The sequence below is a fragment of the Lutzomyia longipalpis genome, chromosome 2, assembly GCF_024334085.1.
Source record: "Lutzomyia longipalpis isolate SR_M1_2022 chromosome 2, ASM2433408v1".
NCBI classification, from domain to species: Eukaryota; Metazoa; Arthropoda; class Insecta; order Diptera; family Psychodidae; genus Lutzomyia; species Lutzomyia longipalpis.
The window spans coordinates 29,200,334-29,225,957 of NC_074708.1; the positions used below are offsets into that span (position 1 = coordinate 29,200,334).

Consider the following 25,624-nt stretch of genomic DNA (forward strand, 5'->3'; position numbering starts at 1 on the left):
TGTTGTGTCTCTGTCTTTCCTCTCTATGCTCACAAACATAAGAGAAAAAAAGTCAATCATTGACAAATTAACAGAATATATTGAGGGTGGGAGATGAAGTCTAACAAATATGCGTGAGAAAAAGGAGCAAAAAAGCAAATGGAGAAACATTCCAGAGTAATTTATTAAAAATTCACGAATAAATTGAATTTAGTGTGTCTGTATGCAAATTAGCGTCTTTTATGGAAAGGTCACTTCAATTAGAAATATACTTCCAAGATTTTTATCTTGCATTTTTTGGAAAAAGTGATGATGGGGCTTTTGAAAGAACGCGTGTTTTAAATGCTTTTTTCAAATTGCATTAATTTCCATTAACCCTATATGCATTTACTTCTGATTTACATAATTATAGGGCTAAGATTTTTAATTTGTTTATGATTTTTCTTTTTTTTTAGTGTTATTTAATGCAACAATTTTTAAAATTTTGAGCTTTTGAATAAATAAAGAATTGCTAAAGAGTTTTATCATATTTATTTGATTTGTTTAAAAAATAATTTACGAATAGTTTTCTTAAAATTACTTTATCTGTAAGTTAAAATGAATTTTAATTTGTTGCTAAATTAATTTCTTGCCAATTTGTTATCCTTTGATGTAAAAAAAAATAAAATGATAAGAATAATAAAATTTTTCTTTACAAAGTATTTTAAAATCATTTTACATAAATACTTAAATCAAATTAAGGTCAATTGGTATTTTCCTAATTCAACAGTTTTAAGGTTTTTAAAGGTTCTAAATCACACAAAAACCTCGGAAAATCGCGTCTATTTATTTCTTGTGATGTGTCGAAGTCTTCGATTTCTTTCTTCCTCAGGCAAAAAAGTTGTCAAAAAAACGTCAAAAGTCCGCCTCTTTCCGAGAAAGGTCTTTCCTTGATTATCAATCCTAAAAAATGCCTAGACCGAACACAAAAATTAAGAATTATAAAAGGATAACATTTTTTAGAATTAAAAAAAAAACGTGTTTTAAATATTTTCCTACAATAAAATAATTTAAAAGACTGTCAAAATCTTGAAAGAAAAGTCAATCATAACGCGTCCAGTTATTAAAGTTGGTATACCACAACGCGGATGGGTCAGTCTATGCGTTGTAATTTAATTTGTGAGTAATATTAGTAGGCAAAGTCGATTTTTTGTAAAATTAAGCAATTTGACAGATTAAAATGCATATATCTTAAGTTCTATTAGACCTACAGAAATTTCTTGACTAGTTATGGAAAGCTATTGAAATAAGCTATAATCTGATGTATATTGCGATACATTTCAAGGTCACCTCCAGAACACAAAATGGTGGATTTTTGTTCTACCAAAACAGTTTTTTGCACTTTTTGTCGACAAGGAATGGTTCTAGAGGTTTCTGATGTTTCGGAAAGTTATAGAGTTTTGCAAAACCTTTAATTTGATACCAAATTGAGCAAAATCGGACAGACCGTTCAAGAGATATGGCTCTTAGAACTTTTCAAATTCAAGAATTTTTCAAATGGCTATATCTTCTAAACGGAGACATAGATTTTCTTCATTTTCGGACTGATGAAAGATATTGAGTCAGGCTACAACATATCAAAATTTAAAGGAAATCTATAACAGATGTTCGGAGATATTGCCCCTTAAAGTTAGGCAATTTTTGTTTTCGATTTTAGCGCCTCTTGCGGATGTTTTTGAAACTTGGAATGTTCTAGACTGTTGTAGGGCTTCTCAATACCTTTCATTTGATACCAAGATGGTCAAAATCGGTTAAGCCGTTCTCGAGTTATATTGAAAAAACACTTTTTGCTTTAGGCCGCCATATTTGCTAAACCGCTTGACCGATTTTCAAGTATGATTTGTTGATGAAAACATCTCACTGAGCACTACAACATACTAAAATTTCAGACCTCTAGCTGTAAAGGAAGTGGTTCACGGTATTTCAAAATGGCGGACGGCGGCCATTTTGAATTTTGAAAATGCGAAAAAATGAAATTTTACACCCACATTTCTATAGAAAACTTCAAACCGGAAGTCTCTATCTGTTACTGTTCTCGAGTTATAAGGTAAAGTTTGGCGCAGAGGCCGGCCGGCCGGCCGGCCGGATCAAAATTTTTCCACCACCATTTTCGTAATGTGGGATGTCTAAAACGTGCTCATACCAAGTTTGAGCCCGATCTGAGATGGTCGGTTTTTCCGATGATTACAATACTTGGTATGCCACGATTGTGGTATACCAACTAATAGAAGAAAAATTCTGACTAAATTTTGTTTAAAAGATTTATATTTTTTACTAAAACAAAAGAGCTCTAAATATCGTAGAATAAAATATTCTAATTCAATAAAAAAAATATCTATTTTATCTTTTTATCTTTTTTGTTTTTTTTTAATAAATTATTCAAAAATTTTCCCAAAATAGATATTGGAATCCTTATTTTACTCCATTTTATTTATTCTTTCTCATGCAGAATATTTAAGCATCAAGTAGAATTTTAGTAGAACACCTCATAAATAACAAATTTCTATAAGAATAAAAATTTATCTACAACGGAGATTTTTCCTAGAATGGAAGGGTTAACGAATAAAATTTAATTGAGTCGCAAATTCTTCCTAAAGTTCGTTGTACATTTTCACCTTATTTTACTATGTGTCACCGCGTTTTTGACTACACAATGATTGGGTCTCTCTATCGCAATGCAGATAATGTGCCTCTTGGAAATGATGCGATAAGACGATAAGACACAACCCCACTCCTTTTGACACTGCCATTGAAAGAACTTGAGCAGTACAATCTTGAGAGAATTGGTAGAATGTTCCATGTTTAAAGCTTTCATTTTGGGCCTTTTGTGAATGATGCTGTGAATGGAAATTAGATGGTTGCCTTGTCAATGAATTTTTTTCTCCATCATCAGAATATCAAATATTATTGCCAATGAGTGGGCTTTAATTTGCTATATAGCCTACCTGTGTATATAAATTTTTAATGAAAAGGTGTGCGGTTGTGTGGACTTAAATGGCGCGGAATGAGAGACTTTCAGTGGATATTACCTACGAATCTGTTGCTGAGAATATAAGTAAATTTGAGTGCTAATGGGCATTTTTAACATCATTCTTGAGGGGGGTTTTATCGATGTTTTGTGGGGACTTTAGTGAGAATTTTTCTTTTTTATTTTGTTTCTTTTAGACGCTCTGCTTGCCGATCTCCAGAATTCCGTACCTGGAGCAGCATCCCAGCAGCATCATTACAATGCCAATTCATCCGGAGGATATGGGAGTCTGCGTTCGAAACAATCACCGCAGTCGGTAAGGAGAAATTGGATATTTTTGTGCTCTATAAGCTTGTTGAATGAGTCATCGGTGTGGCGTGGAAAGCAATGCGAATGGGTGCCGAAGGTAGTGAAGCAACTTTGGCTTTGTAAGCGGCAGACGGCTCGTTGGTCTAGGGGTATGATTCTCGCTTCGGGTGCGAGAGGTCCCGGGTTCAATTCCCGGACGAGCCCATTTTTTCTTTTTTTTTTCTTTTACTTTTTTACCCTCTTTGGTGCTTCAAAGGGTCCATAATTGAGTAAGTTGTTTATCCTACCCCAACGAATGGGGTTAAAAAGACTTACTGGGGGAAAAGCAACGTATGAGATGGGAAATTGCACTCGGCACCCTCGAAGTGAATTGTTGGCGCGCATCCAACTAATAGCGCGAGATGAAAAAAAAAAGATGATGGTGAAACATGGTATGAAGATTGAAAGAGAGAAGAACGTGGTACATTATTCGTTCATAAATGAAATAATAGTGATCAAAAATATATCAAGAAAATCTCTAGCTGTGACTTGTGTTCAGCATCCGTGTGTTGGGCATCGGGACGTGGTGGTGTGTTGTTGTTGTTCCTTCCTGAAATAGAAGTGTAGAAGGTGGAAAGGGAGAGTGCAGGAAGCAAAGAGATCAAGAAAGCAAAAAAAAACATATAAGGGTTCCACAATTATGAAATTTCACGTTGTTATTAAATATAAAGTAAATAAACCACCGTGACTTATTCCAAAAAGTTCTATTAATAAGTATCCATCATGTATACACATTTTGGCGCGCCAAGTTTTTGTACGTATCGACAGAGTGATAAATTGTGTGTCTTGTTTTTCTCCTTCCCCCCAAACAGCCGACCTACCATTCACCAGCGGGCGTGAATGGGGCCGTTCGCGGGTCGGGATCTCTGCCACGGAATGTTGGTGCAAATACGGGAAATCTCTCAGAGCTGGACTCCCTTCTTGAGGATCTCAGCTCACAGCGCTACGGGCGTAGCCTCGACCGCAAAGGGGAGAACGGGTACTCCAGTCGGTATGCAGCGAATGATTCAACCGTGAGACCCTCTGTGGATAGCCTCCTAGATGAATTGAGTAGTGCCAACACCACAGGACCGACCTACGCCGTACCCAATGGGTGAGTTTTTCACTGAAAATCTCAATTGAGCGATGACGGAAGCACACAGAAATTCACCCGCACTCCCAAAGTTTTCTTCTCACAAATGTAAATTGAACATTTGCACACACGAAGAAAATGCCAGAATTTCTCTGCAAATTCTAGAACAATTTATTTGTTTTTATTGAGATATTTAATGCATTCAGCTTTATACTTAACTTGCAAAGTGATGCTTAAAGCAGCCACAATTTATTCACAGTCATTTGATTAATTCTTTCACTACAGTGGAGTAGATTCTAAACAAATCCCCTCAATCAACACCAATTGTTGTTTCGCTTGACAAATCAGCTGTGGCTGATAAATATTATTTTATTGTTTCTAAATAATTTTTTGAACAAAATAAATTGAATAAAAAAAACTGAGTTAGTTAGTTAGTTTAAATCTTACAATCTGAAGCGAATTTACTGGTTTGAAAAAAAAAAGGATGTTAAATCTCAAAGGAGTTTATCCCTTCATGTACTCCTTGAGGAATCAATCGGGATATGTTTTTATTTATTCTTAAAGATAATATAAAAAATACCTACTTCTAATTTTTCACTAAAATTAGCTAGAAAATCAGGTAAAGATTTATTTACTCAGAAATGTAAACAATGACGTCACAATTTGCTTGCATTCTTGTAAAAATAGCCGAATATTGCTTAGAATTTCACATTTTCCTTTTACAATTTGGCAATTTTCTTCCTGTATAGTTTATAAAGCTCATTGACGATTTTTATACATATTTTTGTGTTTCATGTATTAAAAATCAAAAGAAAAACACAAAAATGACGTCATTGTTTCCATTTTTTGAACAAATCATTACCAAATTTATCTAGCTAATCCTTATGGAAAATACATAAAAAGTCTCTTAGAAATTTCTTTTACTTTTTTTCTATCATCTCTACAAGATCGTTCATATTCTTTGTTTTCCCATACAACAACGAATAAGCTCCACTTTTATTTAAGAACTGTTCTTTAAAATATTAGCATTTGTATTAAGGCTGATTTTACTATAAAATAACTACGCAGATGAAGATCAGTTGGGATACTGCAGAGAATTGTCGAGCTTTTGACCTGAATTTTCTCAAGAAATTTTAAAATATCTGTCTGTAGGTACCTAAAGCTTTTTTTTTTTTAATATAGAAAAGCTCAGAAAGTACCTACAACCTGTTTCTTTATTCGAAATCATTAAATTTTTCAGGAAATGAAAAGGTTTTATGTTTTTCTTAGTCTTAAAATAAACATAAATTAACTTTTTGATACTAAAACTTCAACGGCATCACTGTAAGACAACATTTTCTGAAAAATTATGAACAATTCTAACCTTTTTTTCAACTATCTAAATGATCTAAATACAAGGTAAAGAAACTCAGCAATGCACAATTCTTAACGCCAATATTTGAAAAATCAAATCCAAATATGTAATAATAAGTGCTAATTTCTTTGGAATGTAAGCAACACGAGTTCAGTGAACGAAAACTAAAAATTCACGTTTCTTTCTCATTAGAATTTTTGACATCTCTCTTCTAGAGTAGTAAATTTAAATATAGCATCAATTAATTTCTATGTAGTACATACTAAAAAACTAAACTAAAAGGTTTTTTTTACTGCGATTTCTTTTGCAGTTATATCACATTTAGTAAAAACACATCATTATTTTTCACAAAATTCTATCTTTTCACACTTGGAAGAGTCTATCGTGGTGGGGAGTTTATTATTTTGTAATTTATATTGTTCCTAATTTTAGAGAAAATGAAGATTAACAGAGACATTTCAATAGATTCAACATCAAAACAAACCAAATAGATATTTTATGATTATTGTAAATTCTAGCAAATTATACCTTGTGTGTGCTTTATATATAGGTCAAATTTGTTAGAAAACGTAAATGTAATAATTTTTAAAATATTGTAACTATAAAATTCAATGATGGCTTAATTTATACTAATTCATTTTGCGGGATATTATCATTAATAAATTATTTTCTAAACAATTTTGTTGTATTTTCAGGACATCCACTCCGGAGCCTGGCGTCAAGCCGGGAAAGCATGTGACGATAACAGTGAGGGAGACAAAAACGGAACGTATGAGATCCCAATCACCTACTGAAGGTAAGAAGATTCACTGAAAGATGAGATTTTAACGCTGGATGATGATTTAATTTTTTTTTGTCTTTTTCAAGATGTCATGGAGACGGTGACAAAGGAGGAGAAGTCCTATTCAAGCTCCACTCCGTCATTTCATGCATCATCAGCCACGAAAGAATTGGATGATCTTATGGCCTCGCTGTCTGACTTCAAGGTAAGGAGAAAAATTTATCGTTAAATTGATTTGTTTATCCACACAAGTTGGGAATATTTTTAGAACAAAAATTGTTTTTATTTAGAAATTTTTTTGGGCATAAATGATGATTACTTTGAACAGGTATCTGAGAAATCAGTTTGAGGGGGATAAAGCTCTCTGTGAGTTTTCTCTTTACCTCACTGGTGGATGCTTTAAACTACAAAAATCTGACAGTATTATCCCCCATTTAAAAGCAATTAAACTGTTAAAGCTTCGCCAATTTAGCTTGATGAATTTATTGGGAAATATTTTTGAATTTAGAGACTACATATACAGGATGATGAAATATTTTTATGTCGGGAGAAAGCACCTATTTCTGTCGAATGACACAAACTTGGAAGCATTTTAAATTAATTGTAATAACATATTGCTGAATTACCCTTCAATTTGGCTGGTTTTCCTCTTGGCTTCATCTCCTCCGTTGAGTTGAAAAAAAAAAGAAATTGATTTATTTGTTGATGTGAGAAAATCAAAATGTATTTTGGCGTCCACCAGCAGAGACAAGGCACAAAATATAGAAGTTCTCTGTGATCCGACGATGGCAATTCATTCCAATAAATTCGTCCGCACACTCCCGCGATGGTGGGAAAATTGTGGAAAAGACGACGGTTGAACATAAATAAAATTTGGACAAGACATTGGGTGTGGAGAGATGATGTAGACTAAGCGGAAAGTCCGCGTCATCTGCGCACGTTGTGATATTGAGAGACGCGTGTCCTTTCTTGGCTCCATAACACCATGGGGAAAGTTCTATAGCTGTGAGACTCAGTGGACGATGGGAAATCTCTTAAAACTCGATTAACTTGTATGAATTTGTGATTCTTATGATGGAACAGTGAGGAGATGTGCTGAAAATTGATTTAACAGCCAATTCAAATGAAATCTTACAACGGCTAATGTTTTTTTTTAATTCCTTTCTGAATTGTTAAATAAGATTTATTTAATAGCACAAAAATCAATTTTTAAATAATTTTTTGGGTGAGTAGTTTTCGAGATTTTATAATTCCAGGAAAATAACTATCTTTCCTTTTTTGGATATTATAGAAGGGATATCCTTTAACCTTAAGCATTTTCTGGGAGTTTAGTTGAAGCAAATTAACACTTTAATATTAAAAATCTCAAATTTTTTAAAACAATTTCCACAATTTCACTTCAGAAATTTATTATCAAAACTCATGGAAGAATAATTCATCCAAAATAGAGAAAAAAGGTTATTTAATTGCGGAAAAATAGCCTTTTTTTTACATGATCGAATAAAAAACTAAGATATCTATAGAACCTAAAAGGTCACACCTGGACAGAATTTGAAAGGAATCTTATCCAGGAAAATTCTGTTAATTAAAAAATCGTCGATTAAAAAAACACAAAAAATTAAGTTAAAGGAGTTTATTCGTTTTTCCATGAAAAATCATTATTTAAGGTAAAAATTGGAATGAGGGTAATTTTATAGACAAAAAAAATTAAAAATCGCCAGGAATAAAAGTCAAATATTTGCCAAAAGATGTAAATAATGACGTCACAATTGTGATTTTTCTTCGTGTACGTTAGCATTCATGCTTCGGAAATAATTTTTAATAAGATATTTTTTTCACAAAATTTTGTAAACGAATACTTTCTTGCGATCTGATAAATCAATTGTTTTCTACACTTATATACATTCCTATACAGAAATGAATAAAGTCCTTTTTAATCTCTGAGTTTTCAAAACAAAAAATAAATTTATTAAAACAATTTACAATTTTCTTCTTCACAATTTAATTAATAAAATATAAATAAAAGAATCATAACTAGTAATAATTAAAGTAAATAATCATTCAATCAATTACAATAGCTATGCCTTTATCGTCAATCAGGAAGAGCTATCTTTGCGATTTAAATCAAATCAGAGGGGAAAATTCTGCGCATGTTTATCTGATGCGCTCTAGTGGGTTTCTTCTTCGCGATCCTCCCAGCTTTTCCGCGATGCTCAAGTGTGTACGTGTTGGTGGAAGCACCCATAGAGATCTTTTGCGGGGATTTCTGTGTGTCTTTCTGCGACACGATGGGAGATTTTTCTCACAGTCGTAGTCCATCACTTATTCGGTTAGCATCCCAAAATATTTTCTCCCCAATTTTTCCACGAAAATTCTCTCAAAGGGTTTTTATTTTGGTTTTTTTGTCTTGGGTGGACGCTTTTTGTGGGCTCTTTAGGGATCTTTATTATTGAGGGTTTGTTTGGGTTTTTAGATGGGAATTATTGATTTTGGGGCGATTTTTGAGGGAATTTCTTTCAACTGATTAAAAATATTTCATTCATCCACATCTTGGATTTTCATTTCACGAAAATTCATCTCTGAAATTAAATTTAGATCGAGAAGTGCTCAATTTGCACACTTTTGACAAGGGCGAGGCACATTTGGGAGGCGTTTTAGATGGAGGATTTATTTGGGTCAAGATTTTGGTTCATTTTTCTTCTTCATAAAGGGGTTTTGCATGTGATTTTTCTTGTGTCTTTTTGGATTACTTTGCAGGTGAATTCAAACAATCATCGCCATCAGACGGTCACCGATTACGCAAAGCCAAACAAGGGTGTATCACACATCCAGCAGTACTCCCAAGTGACCACAACCACGACAACAACAACCAATCATCCGCGTGATCAGTTGGATTCTATGCTTGGGAATCTTCAGGCCAATATGAATCGTCAGGGTGTGACAACAACACAAAAGGGTTGCTGCTCTGGGTGCGATAAACCCATTGTGGGGCAAGTTATTACGGCTCTGGGCAAAACATGGCATCCGGAACACTTTACGTGCAATCACTGCAATCAAGAACTCGGTACGAGGAACTTTTTTGAACGCGACGGGCATCCCTATTGCGAACCTGACTACCACAATCTCTTCAGTCCACGCTGTGCCTACTGCAATGGGGCCATTCTCGATGTAAGGAGAGCTCCGGGAGATTCCCTTTAGCAGCGAGAATGACTCCATTGTGGTACGAAAAAAATTTGTTTTCTTCTCTGCAGAAATGCGTGACGGCTCTTGAGAAGACTTGGCATACAGAACACTTCTTCTGCGCTCAGTGTGGTCAGCAATTTGGCGAGGAGGGCTTCCATGAGCGCGATGGGAAACCCTACTGCCGAAGTGACTACTTCGATATGTTCGCCCCAAAGTGCAGCGGTTGCAATCGTGCCATCATGGAGAACTACATTTCAGCCCTGAATGCCCAATGGCATCCATCATGCTTCGTATGCCGCGTAAGTAACATTCCTTTTCTTCTTCATTTTTCATTTGGTTTGGGGTTCTCTCACTCTAAAGGGAGCACACGTAATTTAATAATTTTATATTCACAGGATTGCAAAAAACCCGTCCAGGGTAAATCATTCTATGCAATGGAGGGGAAACCCGTGTGCCCTCCATGTGTGGAGAATGAGGAGAACTAAAATGTTCCCTCGCACAATGATTCTTCCATATCGGAAGATGTGAATTATGATGGATATGCCAAGATTTTGAAGCAACATTTCTCTTTCAGCTCCAAAAAAAAATTCAGAAAAATAATCATCCCATAAACATTTCTACTAACACTTTACAACATCTGAAAAAAAATCATCTCCTGTGGGGGTGGATGCAAAAAAAACAAATATTTTGGAAAATCACATAATGTAGCTCAAGAAAATCTTGTTTTGAATAAGAAGAAAAATTTTTAGGAGACTTTGTATTGAAAGGAAAATTAAATAAAAAAAGAAAAGTTTGTAATAAATAAAGAAGGAAAAAAATGAAAAAGAAACAAATAAAGGATGGGTGGGACAAAATAAAAAAAAATGCACAGAAACTAGGCCTATCCCCCGCTGCAACCTTGGGGGAAAGTGTTGCGTGCAGTATTGTCTCACCCGTGTCCGTACTAAAGTGCGAGCTCCTTGCATAATATGTGCCCACGTGACGGGGGGCCTTAATTGCGGATTTCCGTGACGTGATTTTCCAAAATTAACCACAAGCTGACCTCTCAGTGGATATTTTTCACAGCATTTGTATCTATTTTCACTCTCGGCATCATTTTAATGTGTTGTGTTTACGCGGCGAGTCTTTTTTTCTTCCTTCAACTTTTTCTCCTCACTTTCTGTCGCCGACAGTAAATTAGGCTCCAATAGGGGTATGAGGGGCCGCCGCACACACAATAAATTGGCCTTATTCCCACACGCCCAGTTTTTGACACAGCGGCAATGAAAAAAAAATCCTGCCGAATTGACGATTGATTTTTCTCAAATAAAATTAAGAAAAAAAAGAACTTTCTCAATCAACATATCAACCAATCGTCAAAATTACTCGACTTTGCGATGTAATTTGTATCAGGAAAAAGAAAATGTTATTTTGCAGACTTTTTTTTGTGCTGCGTAGTTGATTAAGTAAGAAGCGCCCACTGAAGCGGAAGAGGTTGATAGTTATCATGAAAAATTGTCCTCATCCTCAGCGAAGGACGTTTAATTGTCTAATATGCGATCTTACAGTTGAGCAGTTAATTCTAGAGCCAAAATGATTTTTATTTTGATTTTATGAGATTAAAATGATGGGGACCAGGTGCGGGAGAGTTTTAACTATAAGTTTCAGAAGAGAAAATAACTTATCAGAATTTATTCAATGCATGTGAATTAAAATCGCGGAATTTAGTTTTTCTTCTCAGTAGAGTAGTCAGGGAGCGGATTTTGGGTGTCTTCAGCTTAAAAGTGCAGGATTAGATATTTTTTATTAGAATTTATAGGAAATATCTTTCAGTCTTAGAAATTGCCGATAAAACCGTTAAAAATACGTCAAATTGGAAACACTTGAAAAGAATGTCAGACGATAGAAAATGAAAGTTAAATAATAGAAAAGAAACTGAAAAGAATAAACAAAAATGGATGTCAAACGTTAGGAAAGATGTATCAAAAGTTTAAAAAGTCAAAGAGAAAATGTCAACAAGCGAAAAAAATGTCAGATGTTAGAAAAAACGTTGAAAGTTCTTACAAATCCATTTTAAAAAAAATTAAAAAAAGTTCATTTTTAATGTCTTGATATTTATTTCCTAACATGTGACGTTTTTTTGCATTTGACAATTCTTTAACGTATGATGTTTGACATTTATTTCCTAATATTTGACAATTTTTTACGCTTCCTATCTGATATTTGACGTTTCTTATCTAACGTTTGACAATTCTTTTTAATCATTTGACGTTCATTTTCTGTTAACTCCTAAGTCCTTTATTAAAACTTTTATTAAATTTTTAGCCTTGAAATAATTTCTTTAACCTCTAATGAAAAAAAAAGGCTGAAAAATCTGAACTTCAAAGATTTCTAGGCATCCTCTGTTTAATATCAACCATTACCAAAACTTTTTCTTTAGACATTCTAATTTTTCTTCTAAAAAATCGAAATCAATTGAACTTAAAATTCATTCAAGTAGTGTTTGTTTTCCTAATATTTCCAAAACACATTTAAAATGTTCTTCCTTCCCCCATGTCGAGTGAATATATCTCAAAACCCAAAAAGAAGCATTTTATGTCTAACATCGCATATAATATATTGGGTGACATTCAATTTATTTATCAAACTAAAAGTCCAATGAGAAAATTCTATTTCTATCCCGATGGGGCACATAGAAACACTTTTTTGCACCACCATGATGTTTAATTTGAAAGTTATATATATTTAATATAAACATGAAGATGTGTTGAGGAACACGATGTGGGTGATATGAATAAATTTTTGCATATTAATTCCCCCCAATATCGCGTCAACAGTTTTTCACAGCTTGCAGATGACCTCGAATTTAACAAGAACATCCCAATTTTGTGCAACTGCGAAAAATCCTCTTCTTGACCCCACTTAATGCGTGAAAATTGTGATTTTTCAAATGTAAATTTGCACCGTTGCACGTGGCCGAATAACTTTTTACTAATTTCCATGCCAAATTCCCTTCATTTTGCTATTTTCAAATGTGACAGAGATTTATTGTGTTCTATCGCATGGCTATAAACACGGTTAACTTGGGGACATTGTTGCGTGAATTTTCCACCTTTTCTTGGGCTTTCTTTGGCACGGTGGGAAGGTTTTTGGATTATTAATAAGAAAAATTGGGTGAACTGTCGAAGAAGAAATCAAAAATTCAAACCAATAAAATCAATATCGGCCGGTTTCCTTTCTTCAGACTTTGAAGGGAGGATTGTCCCTTTAAGGACAAGAAAGTTCATCAAATAATACATTTTTGATGTGAATTAAAAGGGGTTTTTGAAGGAAAAGAGAACTTTGTGAATAAGAAGTCTTTAAAAAAATTCTTTAGGAAGTTATTTTATTAAATATGCGGATACATTTAGAACGAAAAATCAATAAAGTAGTAGAAATAGTAGAAAAAGGGTTTAGAAAACCATTCATTATCGGGTAGTCCAGACGTTGGTCATGTTAATAAGGTTGATAGTATTGGTAGGGTTGATAGTACTGGTAGGGTTGATAGTACTGGTACTGGTAGGGTTGGTAGTACTGGTAATAACCTCCCTGTGGCTCTGGGGCAGCATCAGGAGCAGCAAAAGCGCTGGCCACAGCTTTAAGGAAAGAAAAACAAATTAATTAGTCAATAATTTCCTTTTGCTTTTCATCAGGAAAACTTACCGAAGGCAATGAAGAAAGCAAAGATTAGGAGTTTCATCTTTTTCGGTAATTTTAATGACTCGTTGAACTGATTGAACTACTTGTGCTTTAACGTTGGGAATGGAACATTATTTATACTGAAAATTGACCCATTAGGCAGCTCAGAAATCGTGATTCTTAGTTGCACGTGGAAAAGAGAAAATTCTGAGAGTAGCAACAACAAGAGTACATATATAGCATAGCAACAATTTAATGAGGAAATCGTTCGTGAAAACATGCTCTTGATGTCGTGAAGGATCCTCTTATTGTAACTTTTATTATAGAAATGAGGAAAATTTTTCCATTTCAGCATAAGCAATAAAATAATTTTTTTTGTAATGAAATAATAAGTTTAAGAATTAAATAAAGAATAATTACTTTTTCTAGAGATCCTTTTTGTCCCTTTTAAACCTTAAATGTGTGTTTTTTACAGTAAAAGTTTTTTTTACTGAAAATTCACGCATTTCTGTTGGCTCCTACAAGCTGTTTAACTATGACATTAAAGTTTTCATAATAGATATTGTATTTAAGGGAATTAACCAGGTATTACGTCATGAGAGATAATTTGAATTTAGGTTTATTTAAAAATTTTCTCTATACCTAACTCAAAGACAATTAATCCAATTCGAAGAAAACCATTTTAGAAATTTTGTTTTTTCTTCAAAGTAGATTTTTGCTACAAAATTTTCATCCAAATCGGTTTTTTAGAATGAATTAAAATATGAGCCATGGCCGCTTGAGAAAAAACTTATTTTTTTAGCTGTAATTTTTCAACCGTAGATATTGGGATAGATTCTGATAAAAATCTTTTCTATTTTTTTCTTACAATTTTTTACGCAATAAAATAAAATTTAAAAAATCCTAGATAGGGTATTAAATAAAAAAACAAAATAGAATAGCCAAACAGATTCGATAAGAAAAAGATAATTAAATATCTTAAGAAAAGGTTCTCTAGCTCATTAAAAATCATTAATGCGAGAAATGCCAGAAATGAGTTAAATAAATCGAAAAAAGAATATTATTTATTTAATCGGAAAATGATTTAAAAATAGGCATAAATTGATGAAATTAATGCACAAAAGAAACCCTTAAAAACGACAAAAACAACCTCACAATCTTGCGACGAAAATTGAAAAATTAATGGGATCACCCTGTTATTTTTCATCTTGTCCAAATGAAACTGCATAAATACGTAAATTATTTTGAATTTCTTGTGGTTCTTTAAAAAAAATTATAATTACATCCATAAATTAAACATTTCTAATGATAATTACTACATGAATATGATTTTATTATAAACATCCTGCGACATGTGATCGATGGGGGGAAGAAGATTTACGTACGACGTACTTCTTCCCGCCTTCATTGCCACTTTCCTTGGCATTTTGTGGATTTTTTCCACGGATTATTTGCACAAATTTGGCATTCCAATAAATTTCTTTTCGTGACTTTTGCGCCAAAATCATGTCATTTGGGAATTTGAGGTGATGATTTAATTAATAATATTTTGGCTCGACTGTTTTTACGGGGGTGGGGGGAAATTGCGAATTAGTAATTTTAATAAATCATTGAATGACGATTTTTCTTTGATTTTTTTCTTTGCAGGACTGTCGGCAACCCTTCCAGGGTGGCTCCTTCTTTGATCATGAGGGTTTGCCCTACTGTGAGACGCACTATCATGCTAAACGTGGCTCCCTTTGCGCTGGATGCTCTAAACCAATTACAGGACGCTGCATTACAGCCATGTTCAGGAAATTCCATCCGGAACACTTTGTATGCGCCTTCTGCTTGAAGCAACTCAACAAGGGTACATTCAAGGAGCAAAATGACAAGCCCTATTGTCATCCGTGCTTTGACAAGTTGTTTGGGTAAAATGCAAAAGGATTCATCAGGTAAAGAAGGAAATTTAAAAAATAACGATTAATTAATGAGTCACAAAGAGAGGGAGAAAAAGAAACTCCAAGAAAGTCAGCAAAAAATATATAATTCATTCACTTTTCCCCCCAGCAAGACAAAAAAAAGCTCCATAAACGAAACTTTAATCAATTTAATCTAAATGGATTATAATAATAATAATAAAAGTACATTATAGATTTTTTAATGAATGATATGCGTAGAATTTTTCTAATACAATACCCCCTACACCCCCAAAACAAAATATGGTGAAGAAATAACTCAAAGATAATCTTCAAAATAATTTTAATTAACATTTAAATCGTGCTTTATAGTCTTCTCTCAAAGAAATCAAATAGGTAGTATTTAAAGTAAAAAAAAAATACTAAATATGTTGATAAAACAGCAAGTCTTCTATTATATTGTATTTGATAAGAAATAAGAAAAAAAAGGAAAAATAAAATTATTTGTGCCAATTCTACTTACACGTAACTCTTGGTTCTGTCACCATGAACTATATTATTTTTTTATTGATATTTGTTATGTATATTATTTTCATTTTATATATAATGCGAAAGAGAAAATGAACAAAACCTAGATAGGAATCCACATAACAACTTTAACTCGTTATTTCAAAATGATTATATAGAGAAAAAAATCAATAAATTATGGCTCTATGATACTAATTTGTGTTTTAATGAAATGTTCAACTGGTGCAAAGGGGGTGATTTACCCCTTTCAGTGAAATTAGTCATTGAAAAGGATGTTAAAAGGTTTACTGTGGAATCAAAATCTAATTAAGGAACTTTAGCTTCAATAAAGTGCAGGAGAGGCCACAAGTTGGAGCAATTTTGTTGTTGCAGCTTTGATTGAACTGAAAACAAAGTATTAATGCAATTTATTTGACCGAGTGGAAGTTTTGCAATAAATTCTCTTACAATTTATAAATGTTATTATTAACTTAATATAAAATAATTCAATGTTTTCTCACAGAAAAAGATTTATAGAATTAGGGCTTTTTCCAACAAGACGCTTCAATTATTGCAAAATCCTCGGCAAAATCAATCGCTGAAAGCTCTTTTTGTAGCTTTCACCAGGCGTCTCCACTTGACGACACCACCAGATAAAAAACAACTGTTGCTCAGTAGCGTACATTCTAGGCGCGCAAACTTTGCTTCTCTTTTTGAGGGAAATTCCCCCATGAGAAGAAGCAAGACAGCCTCGTCTATCTCGTTCTTTAGAACCTTTTTTTGTTGTTCAACAGTGTGTGTTACTTGTGGATTCAGATGCGCGAAGCCATAAATTTTTCTCCTCTCACAGCGTCGTGGCGTGACTACAGAATTCTATGCTCTCTCTCTATGCTCTCTCACCTGCTGTGATGCCTCAAGAGGCGGTAAAGTATGCGAATTCTAACCATGTCAATTTCACGAGACAAAATGTTTATTATAATAAAGTATTAAAAAGACGTTAAAGTGGTAAAAACGGTAGAAAATACGACCAAGAAATCTTTGAAATTTTAGAAAAAATTCTTTAAATTTCAAAGATTTCTTGGTTGCAGAATAGAACTTAATATTTAGAATAATTTTGCATGAATCTTATACTTTGTTTTTTTTTTTTAATTATTCACAAAAGATATTCTTAAGAGAATATGCAGGGGAGCCCCGGAATATTGGTGTGCAATGCGTTGACTCAAATGAGACTAGTGAAACAGAAATTGCTAAATTAGAAAACAGCGAATTATATCAGCAAATCTTCAATTTCGGGTCAAAAAAAAGGATGTAAAGCCCTTTTGAATTATATGAAGGAGTCTATCTCCGAATATTCGTATGTCGCCAGAACATATCAGTATCACCGCGAAAAGAAACAAAATGTACCGCTTTACTGATTAACCTGCCTACATCTCAGGTATCCTGAACATTTGGCCCTTCGATCTTTGTGGTTAAGGACTATACACCACTGCAATATCCAAACCATACCTTCTTTGGGAAACAGAATAAGAACAAAATGAGTCAGGTTGATCCACTCAATTGTGGCATTGTTGTTGGCTAGATTGAAAGCAGTGAAATTGATCTAAAGTTCATCCAATACTGTACGCGGCAGCTCATTGTTCTAAGCTTCGATCAGATAAAGATAAAATATGTGATCCATCAAATAATATGAGACCTTCTACGATCAAAAATGCATTTTAGAACCAAACGAATACGTACTGGTAATTATTTTTAATAAAATATAATGATAAGTCAGCAAGGGAGTTGGCTGAGGGAGGAAAATACATCATTCTCGCAAAAAAGTATATTGTAACTACATGTCAGATTTTATTTAGAATTTTCTGAAAAAAAATATGAAATCAAAGATGTTTTAAAAAAGCTGCATTGTAAAACCGGCTAAGTCGGTTCGGAGCTCACACCGACTTAGCCGGTTTTACAATGCAGCCCTCGATATATTATAATATTAAACAAAATAAATAAAAATTATAATTCGCATTTCAATATGGATAAAGAATTTGTGAGTAAAATATTATTAACGGAGAAATATATTAATTCTAATTATTTATAATATTTTTATATAACTATTGTTAATGCATAAGTATAATTAAATGAATTATAATAAAGAATAGGTACGCAATGAAAAACTGTTTTTATTCATTTCACATTACAAAGGCAAGTTTTTTAATTTACAAGATTTTGCATAGATTTTTCATGTATTTTACAAAGCAACTTTAAATTTGCCGAAATACAAGATTTTGCACATAGATTTTACACGTATTTTGCAAGATTGTCTTTTGACCAAACATTTCAAAAGATTCTATCAAAAAAGTATCAAAATCTGACATGTAAATTACAAAAAACTTTTTTCCGAGTAGCCTCAGTATTCTCAATGATATTCATTGCGAAAAATTAAATATTTTAGAAACGAATAGCGGATGAGGCCTAACAACAGAACCATCGTCCATATAGTACTATGTAGATAAAAATTTAAACTTTTTGTAAGCTCAATGATCATTTTTTAAGATTCCTAAGATCAATTGAATCACAGATCTTAAATCCGATCACATATAAGAAACAGTGAAATTCATCCTTCGCATCATATTATATTCTTAAGCAAAATTTCTCAAATCTTTTATCATTAATTCTAAACATTTATCCACCTCTTTGTTCTCTCGCGGGAGAGTGAGAAAAAAACTGAGATGCGTAGCCGGCCGGCTTTTAAATATTCCTCGTTGTTCGCGGTATTGGTTCAGTCTCTTCGCGGCCTCGTCTCACGTGGGAAGTCTTTTGCCACAAGCATCGTCCACGGCGTGTTATCTGGGTGTGAGAGTGAGAGAGAAGCGCCAAGTTTTGCAGAAGAGCCACACATTTGCACATCGCGGTTACTGTTGTAAAATATATTTTTAGTGATCTCTGGCCGGAGGTGATTTCATCCCTTGCAATGTGATTTAGCGGGGGGCGCGCTGACAAGAAAAACTCCCCACCGGAAAGTAGCTCAATAGTGCGTGTGTGTGGGGCCCATCCAAAAGTGCGGCAACTTTGCGTAACCATAGCACTCTCCGTCAAGGACATTTCCATCAACTTCCTCTCTCCCATCTATAAAGCACAAATTCCTGGTTAGCGTCTATTAGTCACTCTGTGCCCATAGAGTCTTTTTCACAAGTGAAGCATCCACACAAATCCAGAAGCGCGGTGAGTCTTTGCGAATTTCTCTCTCAAGCACCCATTCATTGCTCTCAGCATGGAAATTTTTTTCGTTGCCTTCTCGATGGGGGCTTTTGGGGGGTTCTGTCGAAAATAAATTCTCTATTGTACGTTACACCTTGCGCTCAAACGGCTCAAACACCTCTCGTAGAATATCATCAAACCATGTGGTTTAGTTGTCGTTATTAGAAGACTATTTTGAGATTTAATTAATTATTTATATTTTTTAACAGTTGTGCGTGAATAGTTTTTATTGATTATATTAGATAAATCAATAAGAATCTTCTGTTTAAATAAGAAAGAGCCAGATCTGATCTTAATTTTAGAAGATCTTCAAATGTGGCTAGTTTGAGTTAAGCTAGTTTGAGTTAAGCTAGTTGAAGTTAAGCTAGTTTGAGTTAGGCTAGTTGAAGTTAAGCTAGTTTTTCTGCTAGTAATTTAGAAACATTTAGAAAACAAAGTTCTTCTCAAAGATTTTTAAATATTTCAATATAATAGGCAGATAGAGACAAACCAACACAACTAGAAGATCAAAAACTTGTATAAAATAACTTTCAAAATTAGCCAAAAATCACCTGATTCATCATCTCCAACATCTCCAAAGTTTCCTATTCAATTTCTTCTTCACACATAGAAGAATTCTTCTCCACGTTGCTTCTTCACCTCATACAGTATTATTATTACGTGATATACGCCAACTACACGAGATACTTCTATATGCAAATATTTACATTTGTGCGTCGTATATATATACTGTGTAAATTCTCTCAAGAGGCAGATTCGCAATGGAACGTCCTCGCAAAATGTAGAGCACTTTTTCCAAAGCAAAAATTCTCTATCGACCGAGTATCAAGTTGTACGGCGATCGTGTGATGTGTTGGCATTTTCTGATTCTTGTTTTTCCCTTTTTTCTTTTCTTTTTTTGCCTATTCTCTATGTATATAATTCTCTATCATCACCCACATGGCCCGAATATCAAAAACTATTGTGGTGTGTTGTATAATAAAAATTCCGTCTGGTGAGCAAAATTGAATTGCACGCCGCTTAATTTAATTTAAACATCGCGTCGTCGAAGAATTGCTTTTGGAGAGACCACAATTTTGTGCGGATTATTTAATTTTATTCCATCTACCGCACAGAGCGGCAATGAATTTTATCAATGACTGTGTCATTCAACCAAGAGTCGATGGCTTCCAGTAGTTTAACATCCAATTGCAGCAAAAAAAAATCCCCCCATTCATTCATTTAGGAACTTTTAAGACTTCTTTTTAGAGCTTTTTTTCTTCCCTCTCAATTGCAAAATGACCAAATAAAAATCGATTTCATTTGGAGTAAAATGAACAATTCGTCTAATTAAACTGATTTATCGCTGCTCCATTTTTTTTTTTCAAGTCAAAGCAAAGAGATTTTATCATTTTTTTTGCATTTGTGGCGATAAATTCCCAGAAAAAGTGATCGACATTAACACGACATTTATTCCTGACAATTTCGCGCAAAACAATAGATTTACGACGAAAGATAGTTAGAAAAAAACTATCATTTTATCACTTCAAGTTGTTTTTGATAAGAAAAAAAAAGCAGAAAATGTACAAAAAGTTTATAAATAATTTTATGGTAATCAGTAAAAAAAAAAGTTAAGAAAAAACATTATGGGTTTTTTTATTAGTTTTGTTGAAGAAATCAGAAAAAAGTTCCAGTTGTATCTAAGGAAATTTTCTCTAACGCTCTGTTTTACATAGTAATTTAAAAATTATCTAAGCAGTAAAAATTAAGTACAAAAACGTTTAAGCTAAATTGTTTAAAAAAAAATGAATATAAACTTGAACCGGAGCTTGAGCTTTTCAGTTTTTCCCATTACGTTCCACCAAGAAGTTAGGAAGGAAGGACTTACATAATGTAAGAAAACTTTATTTTCCACATAACTTAAATGATTTAGTAACTAAATAATTTTACTTATTTACGGTGCTTTGTAGTTTCAATAGGATTTGACGTTCTAAGCAAGCAAAGAAGTTCTATCAAGCTGTACATATTATCCATTTTAGACCTCAAAAACATTTTAAAATTCTACATTTTGAGCATCTAGTGGTCCCTGAAACATTAATAAATTAGTGTATGACTACTGGACTAGGTAGCCTAGCATAGAACAATTCTAAATGGCCTTAAACTTTCCTTACAGAACGTTCTCACGTTATTTATCTTGAAAGCCCTTTATTATTTCTCCTGTGTTTTTATTTTAAAACTTTAGTAAAAATATTTAAAATTGACCTACCACGATAACTAAAATTCCTTACAAAATTTCTAATGAATAAATCTTTAATTATTTAAACAGCTTTTCAATATGACGATTTAGACTTTAAGCCATAGAGGGTGTTTGCCCATTATAAGTCAAAAGGTATTATTTTAGGCTATAAATTACTTGAAAAAAAATTGTTTTTAATGATTTTCAAACCTAGAAAACATTGCCAAACGTTGAAAAAGGAACGACCAAACGTTAGGAAAGAATTATTAAAAGTATATAAGTTATAAAATTAAGCAAAACCAATGTTTTAAAAAAAAAGTTCCAAAAGTGTTAAAACAAAACGGTTAAAACATCTGTAGAGTATTTACGACAGTTTTAAAGTTTATTTAACATCCTTTAAAATTCTTTTTTTTTGTATTTTCTCCAGTGTCTATTAAGCTGACATTAAGCAGAAGATAAAAGTTCAAAAATAAATTTTACTTCTTCTCATTTCTGTTTTATATTTACTAGCTTTTTTTAAAGAAAGAAACTTACACTATCATTATGTTTTCTTGTGTTTATATCTTAAAACTTTTTTTAAAGCAACGATTTTATGCTTAATTTTATGCATACTATATACCTACTTTTTTATCATGATGTGTCTGATCTTACCAAGTGTGTAATAAAAGTTAATGATACTTAAAATTTATTAGGAAGAAAATTGACATAATAAAAATTTTCCTTTTTCCTTCATTAACTTGCATTTTTTGTCTACATATTTTATTACTTTAATGTCAAGAAGCATTTTTACCAGATTTTTCAGTAAGATTTGAAGTATCATTGAGTGCAGATAGAGTTAAATAAATGAGGTTCAAAGTTTATTCAAATGGAATTGAAACTTTCTATACTAGAAGAAAAAGGTGGATAAGATCCAATAATAACGATGATCTTCTCAAAAGCTTCAAAGCTAAGATTTGTGAATTGTTTTAAGCTTTTTTTTACTCAATAATTTTTTCCTCAAATTAATTCCGTAGAGGTTGAATTAATATTCTGCTCTTGCTTAATTTCCCCCAAACTTGTTTCTCTTTTTTCTCTTCATCTCTTCTAAATTATAATCATGGCGCGTATCGAGGCGTTAATAACAAATTCATGATTTTTTTTTGCGATTCTCTTACCTTTTTTGTGCAGGAATTCATCCACTACGATGCCTGAACCACATACACCGGAGGTGAACTTTGTCCCAGACTGGCCACCTGGTCCACTGGACGCCTTCAGAGAGCAGAGTGCATTTGATTTTCGACAGCTAAAGACCGTCCTGGAGGACATTAATTCCCTCCGTCTCAAGTATAAAATATGGAAAATGCTAGAATCTGAGCCGTTGTTTGCAAAGATCAAACCAACACCGAGTGTTGATGAGCAGAAGAAAATTGCTGCTAAGCAGATGATGCGCGTTGCAAAGTTGGACATTGTACCTCCGGAGGTGTACGCCATGGGCTACCTGCCAAGAGTGAGGATCTCTTGACGCATCCATTTAGTTAAAAAAAATGATTAATTTTTGATTTTTTTTCCCCACAGTATCGCTTCCTGATGAGCGTCAATGAGGCTCTCCATGCAATCTGCCCTAGTTTATCGATAAAGATTGCTCTGGGGGTTGGCCTCTTCCAGAATACCCTCCGTGCCATGGGCACAGAACAGCATTCATCGTTCTACAATGCTGCATGGTCACGTGAGATTGTCACCTGCTTAGCCATCACGGAGGTGGCTCATGGAAGCAATACAAAGCGCATCCGGACAACAGCAACGTACGATGCGCAAAATCAGGAATTCATCATCAACACACCCGATTTCGAAGCAGCCAAGTGCTGGGTTGGGAATCTCGGGAAAACCGCCACTACTGCCATTGTTTTTGCTAATCTCTTCACGCCTGACGGCCAGGCACACGGGCTCCATGGGTTCCTCGTACCCATACGCAATCCACTGAATCTCCAACTCTACCCGGGTGTCCTCGTGGGGGATATGGGGGAGAAAATTGGACTCAATGGCATTGACAATGGTTTCGCGATGTTCACAAACTACCGCATCCCCCGGGAGAATCTTCTCAATCGCACGGGCAGTGTTAACGAAGATGGGGAATACATGAGCTTATTTAGTGAACCCAGCAAGATTCTCGGTGCTGCCCTTGAGGGTTTCTCTGCTGGTCGTCTGGGAATTATGCAGGAAGCCACCAATACCCTCGCACACTCTGTCGTGATTGCTGTACGCTACGCAGCCATAAGGAAGCAATTTGGACCCGATAAGTTTGGACCTGAACAGCCGATCCTCGAGTATCAGCTGCATGTAAGCCCTTACTTTAGCCTTTAAACCCTTGAAATTACCTTAATATTTCTTCTCCTTCCACACAGCAATGGCGAATCTTCCCCTACCTAGCCGCCGCGTGCGTACTTAAGACCTCCGTGTACAGCCTTACGGATCTCTATTTGAAAACCATTGAGAAATCCCAGGCAAATTCCAATGGGATTGATTTGCTCTCGCAGAGTGTTGGGGAAATCCATGCTCTTGTGTCCGCGTCAAAGCCCATGTACACGTGGACGGCACGTGATGCAATCCAGGAAGCTAGGGAGGCATGTGGGGGTCATGGCTACCTCAAGGCATCAAACTTGGGAGAATTGCGCAACAACCACGATGCCTGCCTCACGTACGAAGGGGATAACAACGTGCTAGGGCAGCAGGCATCAAATTGGTTGCTACGCCAATGGGTGGATGGTGTGGAGAGCCCCATGGGGACGGTGAATTTTATTAAGCGTCGCAAAGAGATCCTCGGAAATACCTTTAGTAGCCTCAGCCAGCGTTTTGAAATAACATCCTGGCAATGTGAGTTTTGCTTATTTGATTCCACTTGAAGAGTAAAATCATCATTAAATTTTCTTTGTTTTAGTCATCAATCATTGCTTGGAATGGCTGATGTGCTGGTTAATGCAAACCATCGTGAATGACATGAAGGTAGCCAAGGAGAATGGAGCGTGCCCATTTGAGGCAAAAAACAACACCCAAGTCTACAGGGCGAAGGATCTCTCCATTCTCTATGCCGAATTCTACGCTCTAAGCAGTTTCCGGCTGCGCTGCCTGAAATCCGACGTAGCAACTTGCTTAGAACCCGTCCTTGGGCTAATCTACCAAATATACGGCCTCTGGGTTATAGATCGGCACATGGTGGCATTCTATCAGGGCAGCTTCGCCACAGGTGCCACCTTTGCCGAGTCAATTCGCAGCAACTTGCTGAGCAGCTGTCGCGCCCTCAAGGCAGACGCAGTCACCGTGGCGGACTCCCTAGCGCCCCCTGACTACGTTCTCAACTCTGTCATTGCTAAATCCGATGGACTACTCTATCAGAATCTCCAGAATGAATTTATGACCAATCCCGGTGCCTTGGAGCGTGCAAATTGGTGGAGGGATGTTTTACCTTTCCCCAAGTCCAAACTTTAGGACCTCTCCCCACCCCCCCCCCCCCAACCCCTCTATCCCCCGGAAAGAACATCCATTTGAGGAATATTTTTTGTATTCAATAAAACCATCGTAATACAAGGGATGCAGGAAAGAAAGTAAGAGAGATTTCATTTGGCGGTGGAAGTGGTCTTTTTGTGTTGTCTAATCTGTAGGACACTGTGCTCGAGTTTCTTGTAGTATTCATTGAGGCTTTTCAGCTGCATAAACTCACTGTGTATGTCCCGTTTCCGCTTCTCAAGGAGCTGGAGTTCCTTCGTCAGTCCGTAGGCGATCCTCTTGACGACATTCCGGCGGTTCTTGATGTTGTTGTACAGCTCGTTGGTGCTCATGTTGTTTTTTCGCTTCTCCCCCCGCTTGGGGGTGGGTTGAGAGAATTCCCCTGATTCGCCATTTGTGCTGGTTACATTTCCCGGGGCCAGGGGATCGTCTCCGGAATCCTCATCATCCTGATAGGAACGCTGAACACTAACATCGCGAACTTCAATCTCCGAATCTTCCACTTTTATCCAATCCATTGCCTGAAAATCAAGAAAATATCTCTTTAGAAAGGATTACTCCATTAATTTCTTCAATCATTCCTACCAGAAATGTGTTGTTTTTGTGTTTTTTGTGAAAAAATAGATTTTTCTTGACTATTTTGGAAAAAAAACACTCAGAATGTCAACAAAAAACTAACCATCTTGAAGTTTTTGCGAATTTTGACGGCGCAATTCGTTAAAGCCAAAAATCCGTATCATTTAACATGATCAACATGATTGTGCAAGCAAATTAGAGGAAAATTCAAAGGATTTAATTAACTATCAAAATCACGAATAAAAATGGGAAATCAAATGGAAATTCAAGAGATAAAGTCCAGAAAATTGTCGTTATTTTCCTTGATATTCACCACTACAC

The 25,624-nt window shown here is 34.7% G+C and overlaps 3 protein-coding genes, 1 long non-coding RNA gene and 1 other non-coding gene across 24 annotated transcripts in view; 3 read left to right on the top strand and 2 right to left on the bottom strand.

The window, feature by feature from the left end:
• Positions 1 to 16,002, top strand: part of LOC129789883 (paxillin) — a 27,718-nt gene extending 11,716 nt beyond the window's left edge. For 14 of the 19 annotated variants that reach the window (XM_055826994.1, XM_055826981.1, XM_055826979.1 and 11 more), the window contains 7 exons: positions 3,184 to 3,302; positions 4,147 to 4,427; positions 6,456 to 6,556; positions 6,628 to 6,746; positions 9,299 to 9,709; positions 9,793 to 10,023; positions 15,029 to 16,002. In XM_055826994.1, coding sequence (XP_055682969.1) covers positions 3,184 to 3,302; positions 4,147 to 4,427; positions 6,456 to 6,556; positions 6,628 to 6,746; positions 9,299 to 9,709; positions 9,793 to 10,023; positions 15,029 to 15,295 — 1,529 coding nt within the window. In that variant the 3' untranslated portion in view covers positions 15,296 to 16,002. Of the gene's footprint in view, positions 1 to 2,771; positions 3,074 to 3,183; positions 3,303 to 3,723; positions 4,005 to 4,146; positions 4,428 to 6,455; positions 6,557 to 6,627; positions 6,747 to 9,298; positions 9,710 to 9,792; positions 10,024 to 10,119; positions 10,589 to 15,028 lie in introns of those variants that run through there. The other 5 variants (XM_055826998.1, XM_055826995.1, XM_055826992.1 and 2 more) reach the window with 4 other exon arrangements.
• On the top strand, positions 3,428 to 3,499 carry Trnap-cgg (transfer RNA proline (anticodon CGG)). The gene has a single exon. It is a non-coding gene; the product is annotated as a tRNA-Pro (tRNA).
• On the bottom strand, positions 13,072 to 14,605 carry LOC129789988 (uncharacterized). The gene is made up of 2 exons (XR_008750517.1): positions 13,406 to 14,605; positions 13,072 to 13,338 (listed from the first exon to the last, which is right to left on the bottom strand). It is a non-coding gene; the product is annotated as an uncharacterized LOC129789988 (long non-coding RNA).
• Positions 16,003 to 18,537: 2,535 nt separating the features above from the next.
• On the top strand, positions 18,538 to 24,825 carry LOC129791441 (peroxisomal acyl-coenzyme A oxidase 3). 2 transcript variants are annotated; one of them, XM_055829618.1, is made up of 5 exons: positions 18,538 to 18,996; positions 22,415 to 22,733; positions 22,802 to 23,563; positions 23,629 to 24,097; positions 24,162 to 24,825. In XM_055829618.1, exons 2-5 carry the CDS (start codon positions 22,431 to 22,433, stop codon positions 24,707 to 24,709), a joined length of 2,082 nt encoding a protein of 693 aa, XP_055685593.1. In that variant the 5' UTR covers positions 18,538 to 18,996; positions 22,415 to 22,430; the 3' UTR covers positions 24,710 to 24,825. The 2 variants fall into 2 exon arrangements, with proteins under 2 accessions (XP_055685593.1, XP_055685594.1); XM_055829619.1 differs by lacking the exon at positions 18,538 to 18,996 and adding an exon at positions 20,848 to 20,904.
• LOC129791445 (uncharacterized) lies at positions 24,765 to 25,584 on the bottom strand. The gene is made up of 2 exons (XM_055829623.1): positions 25,313 to 25,584; positions 24,765 to 25,248 (listed from the first exon to the last, which is right to left on the bottom strand). Exon 2 carries the CDS (start codon positions 25,243 to 25,245, stop codon positions 24,838 to 24,840), a length of 408 nt encoding a protein of 135 aa, XP_055685598.1. The 5' UTR covers positions 25,246 to 25,248; positions 25,313 to 25,584; the 3' UTR covers positions 24,765 to 24,837.
• Between the last annotated feature and the right edge of the window lie 40 nt (positions 25,585 to 25,624).

What these genes read in the sequence shown, in the direction of transcription:
- LOC129791445 (XM_055829623.1), bottom strand. Translation starts at nt 25,245, where the DNA reads ATGGATTGGATAAAAGTGGAAGATTCGGAGATTGAAGTTCGCGATGTT.
- LOC129791441 (XM_055829619.1), top strand. An exon ending in TCCTCGAGTATCAGCTGCAT is followed by an intron (nt 23,564 to 23,628) that starts GTAAGCCCTTAC and finishes CCTTCCACACAG; the next exon opens with CAATGGCGAATCTTCCCCTA. An exon ending in TGAAATAACATCCTGGCAAT is followed by an intron (nt 24,098 to 24,161) that starts GTGAGTTTTGCT and finishes TCTTTGTTTTAG; the next exon opens with TCATCAATCATTGCTTGGAA.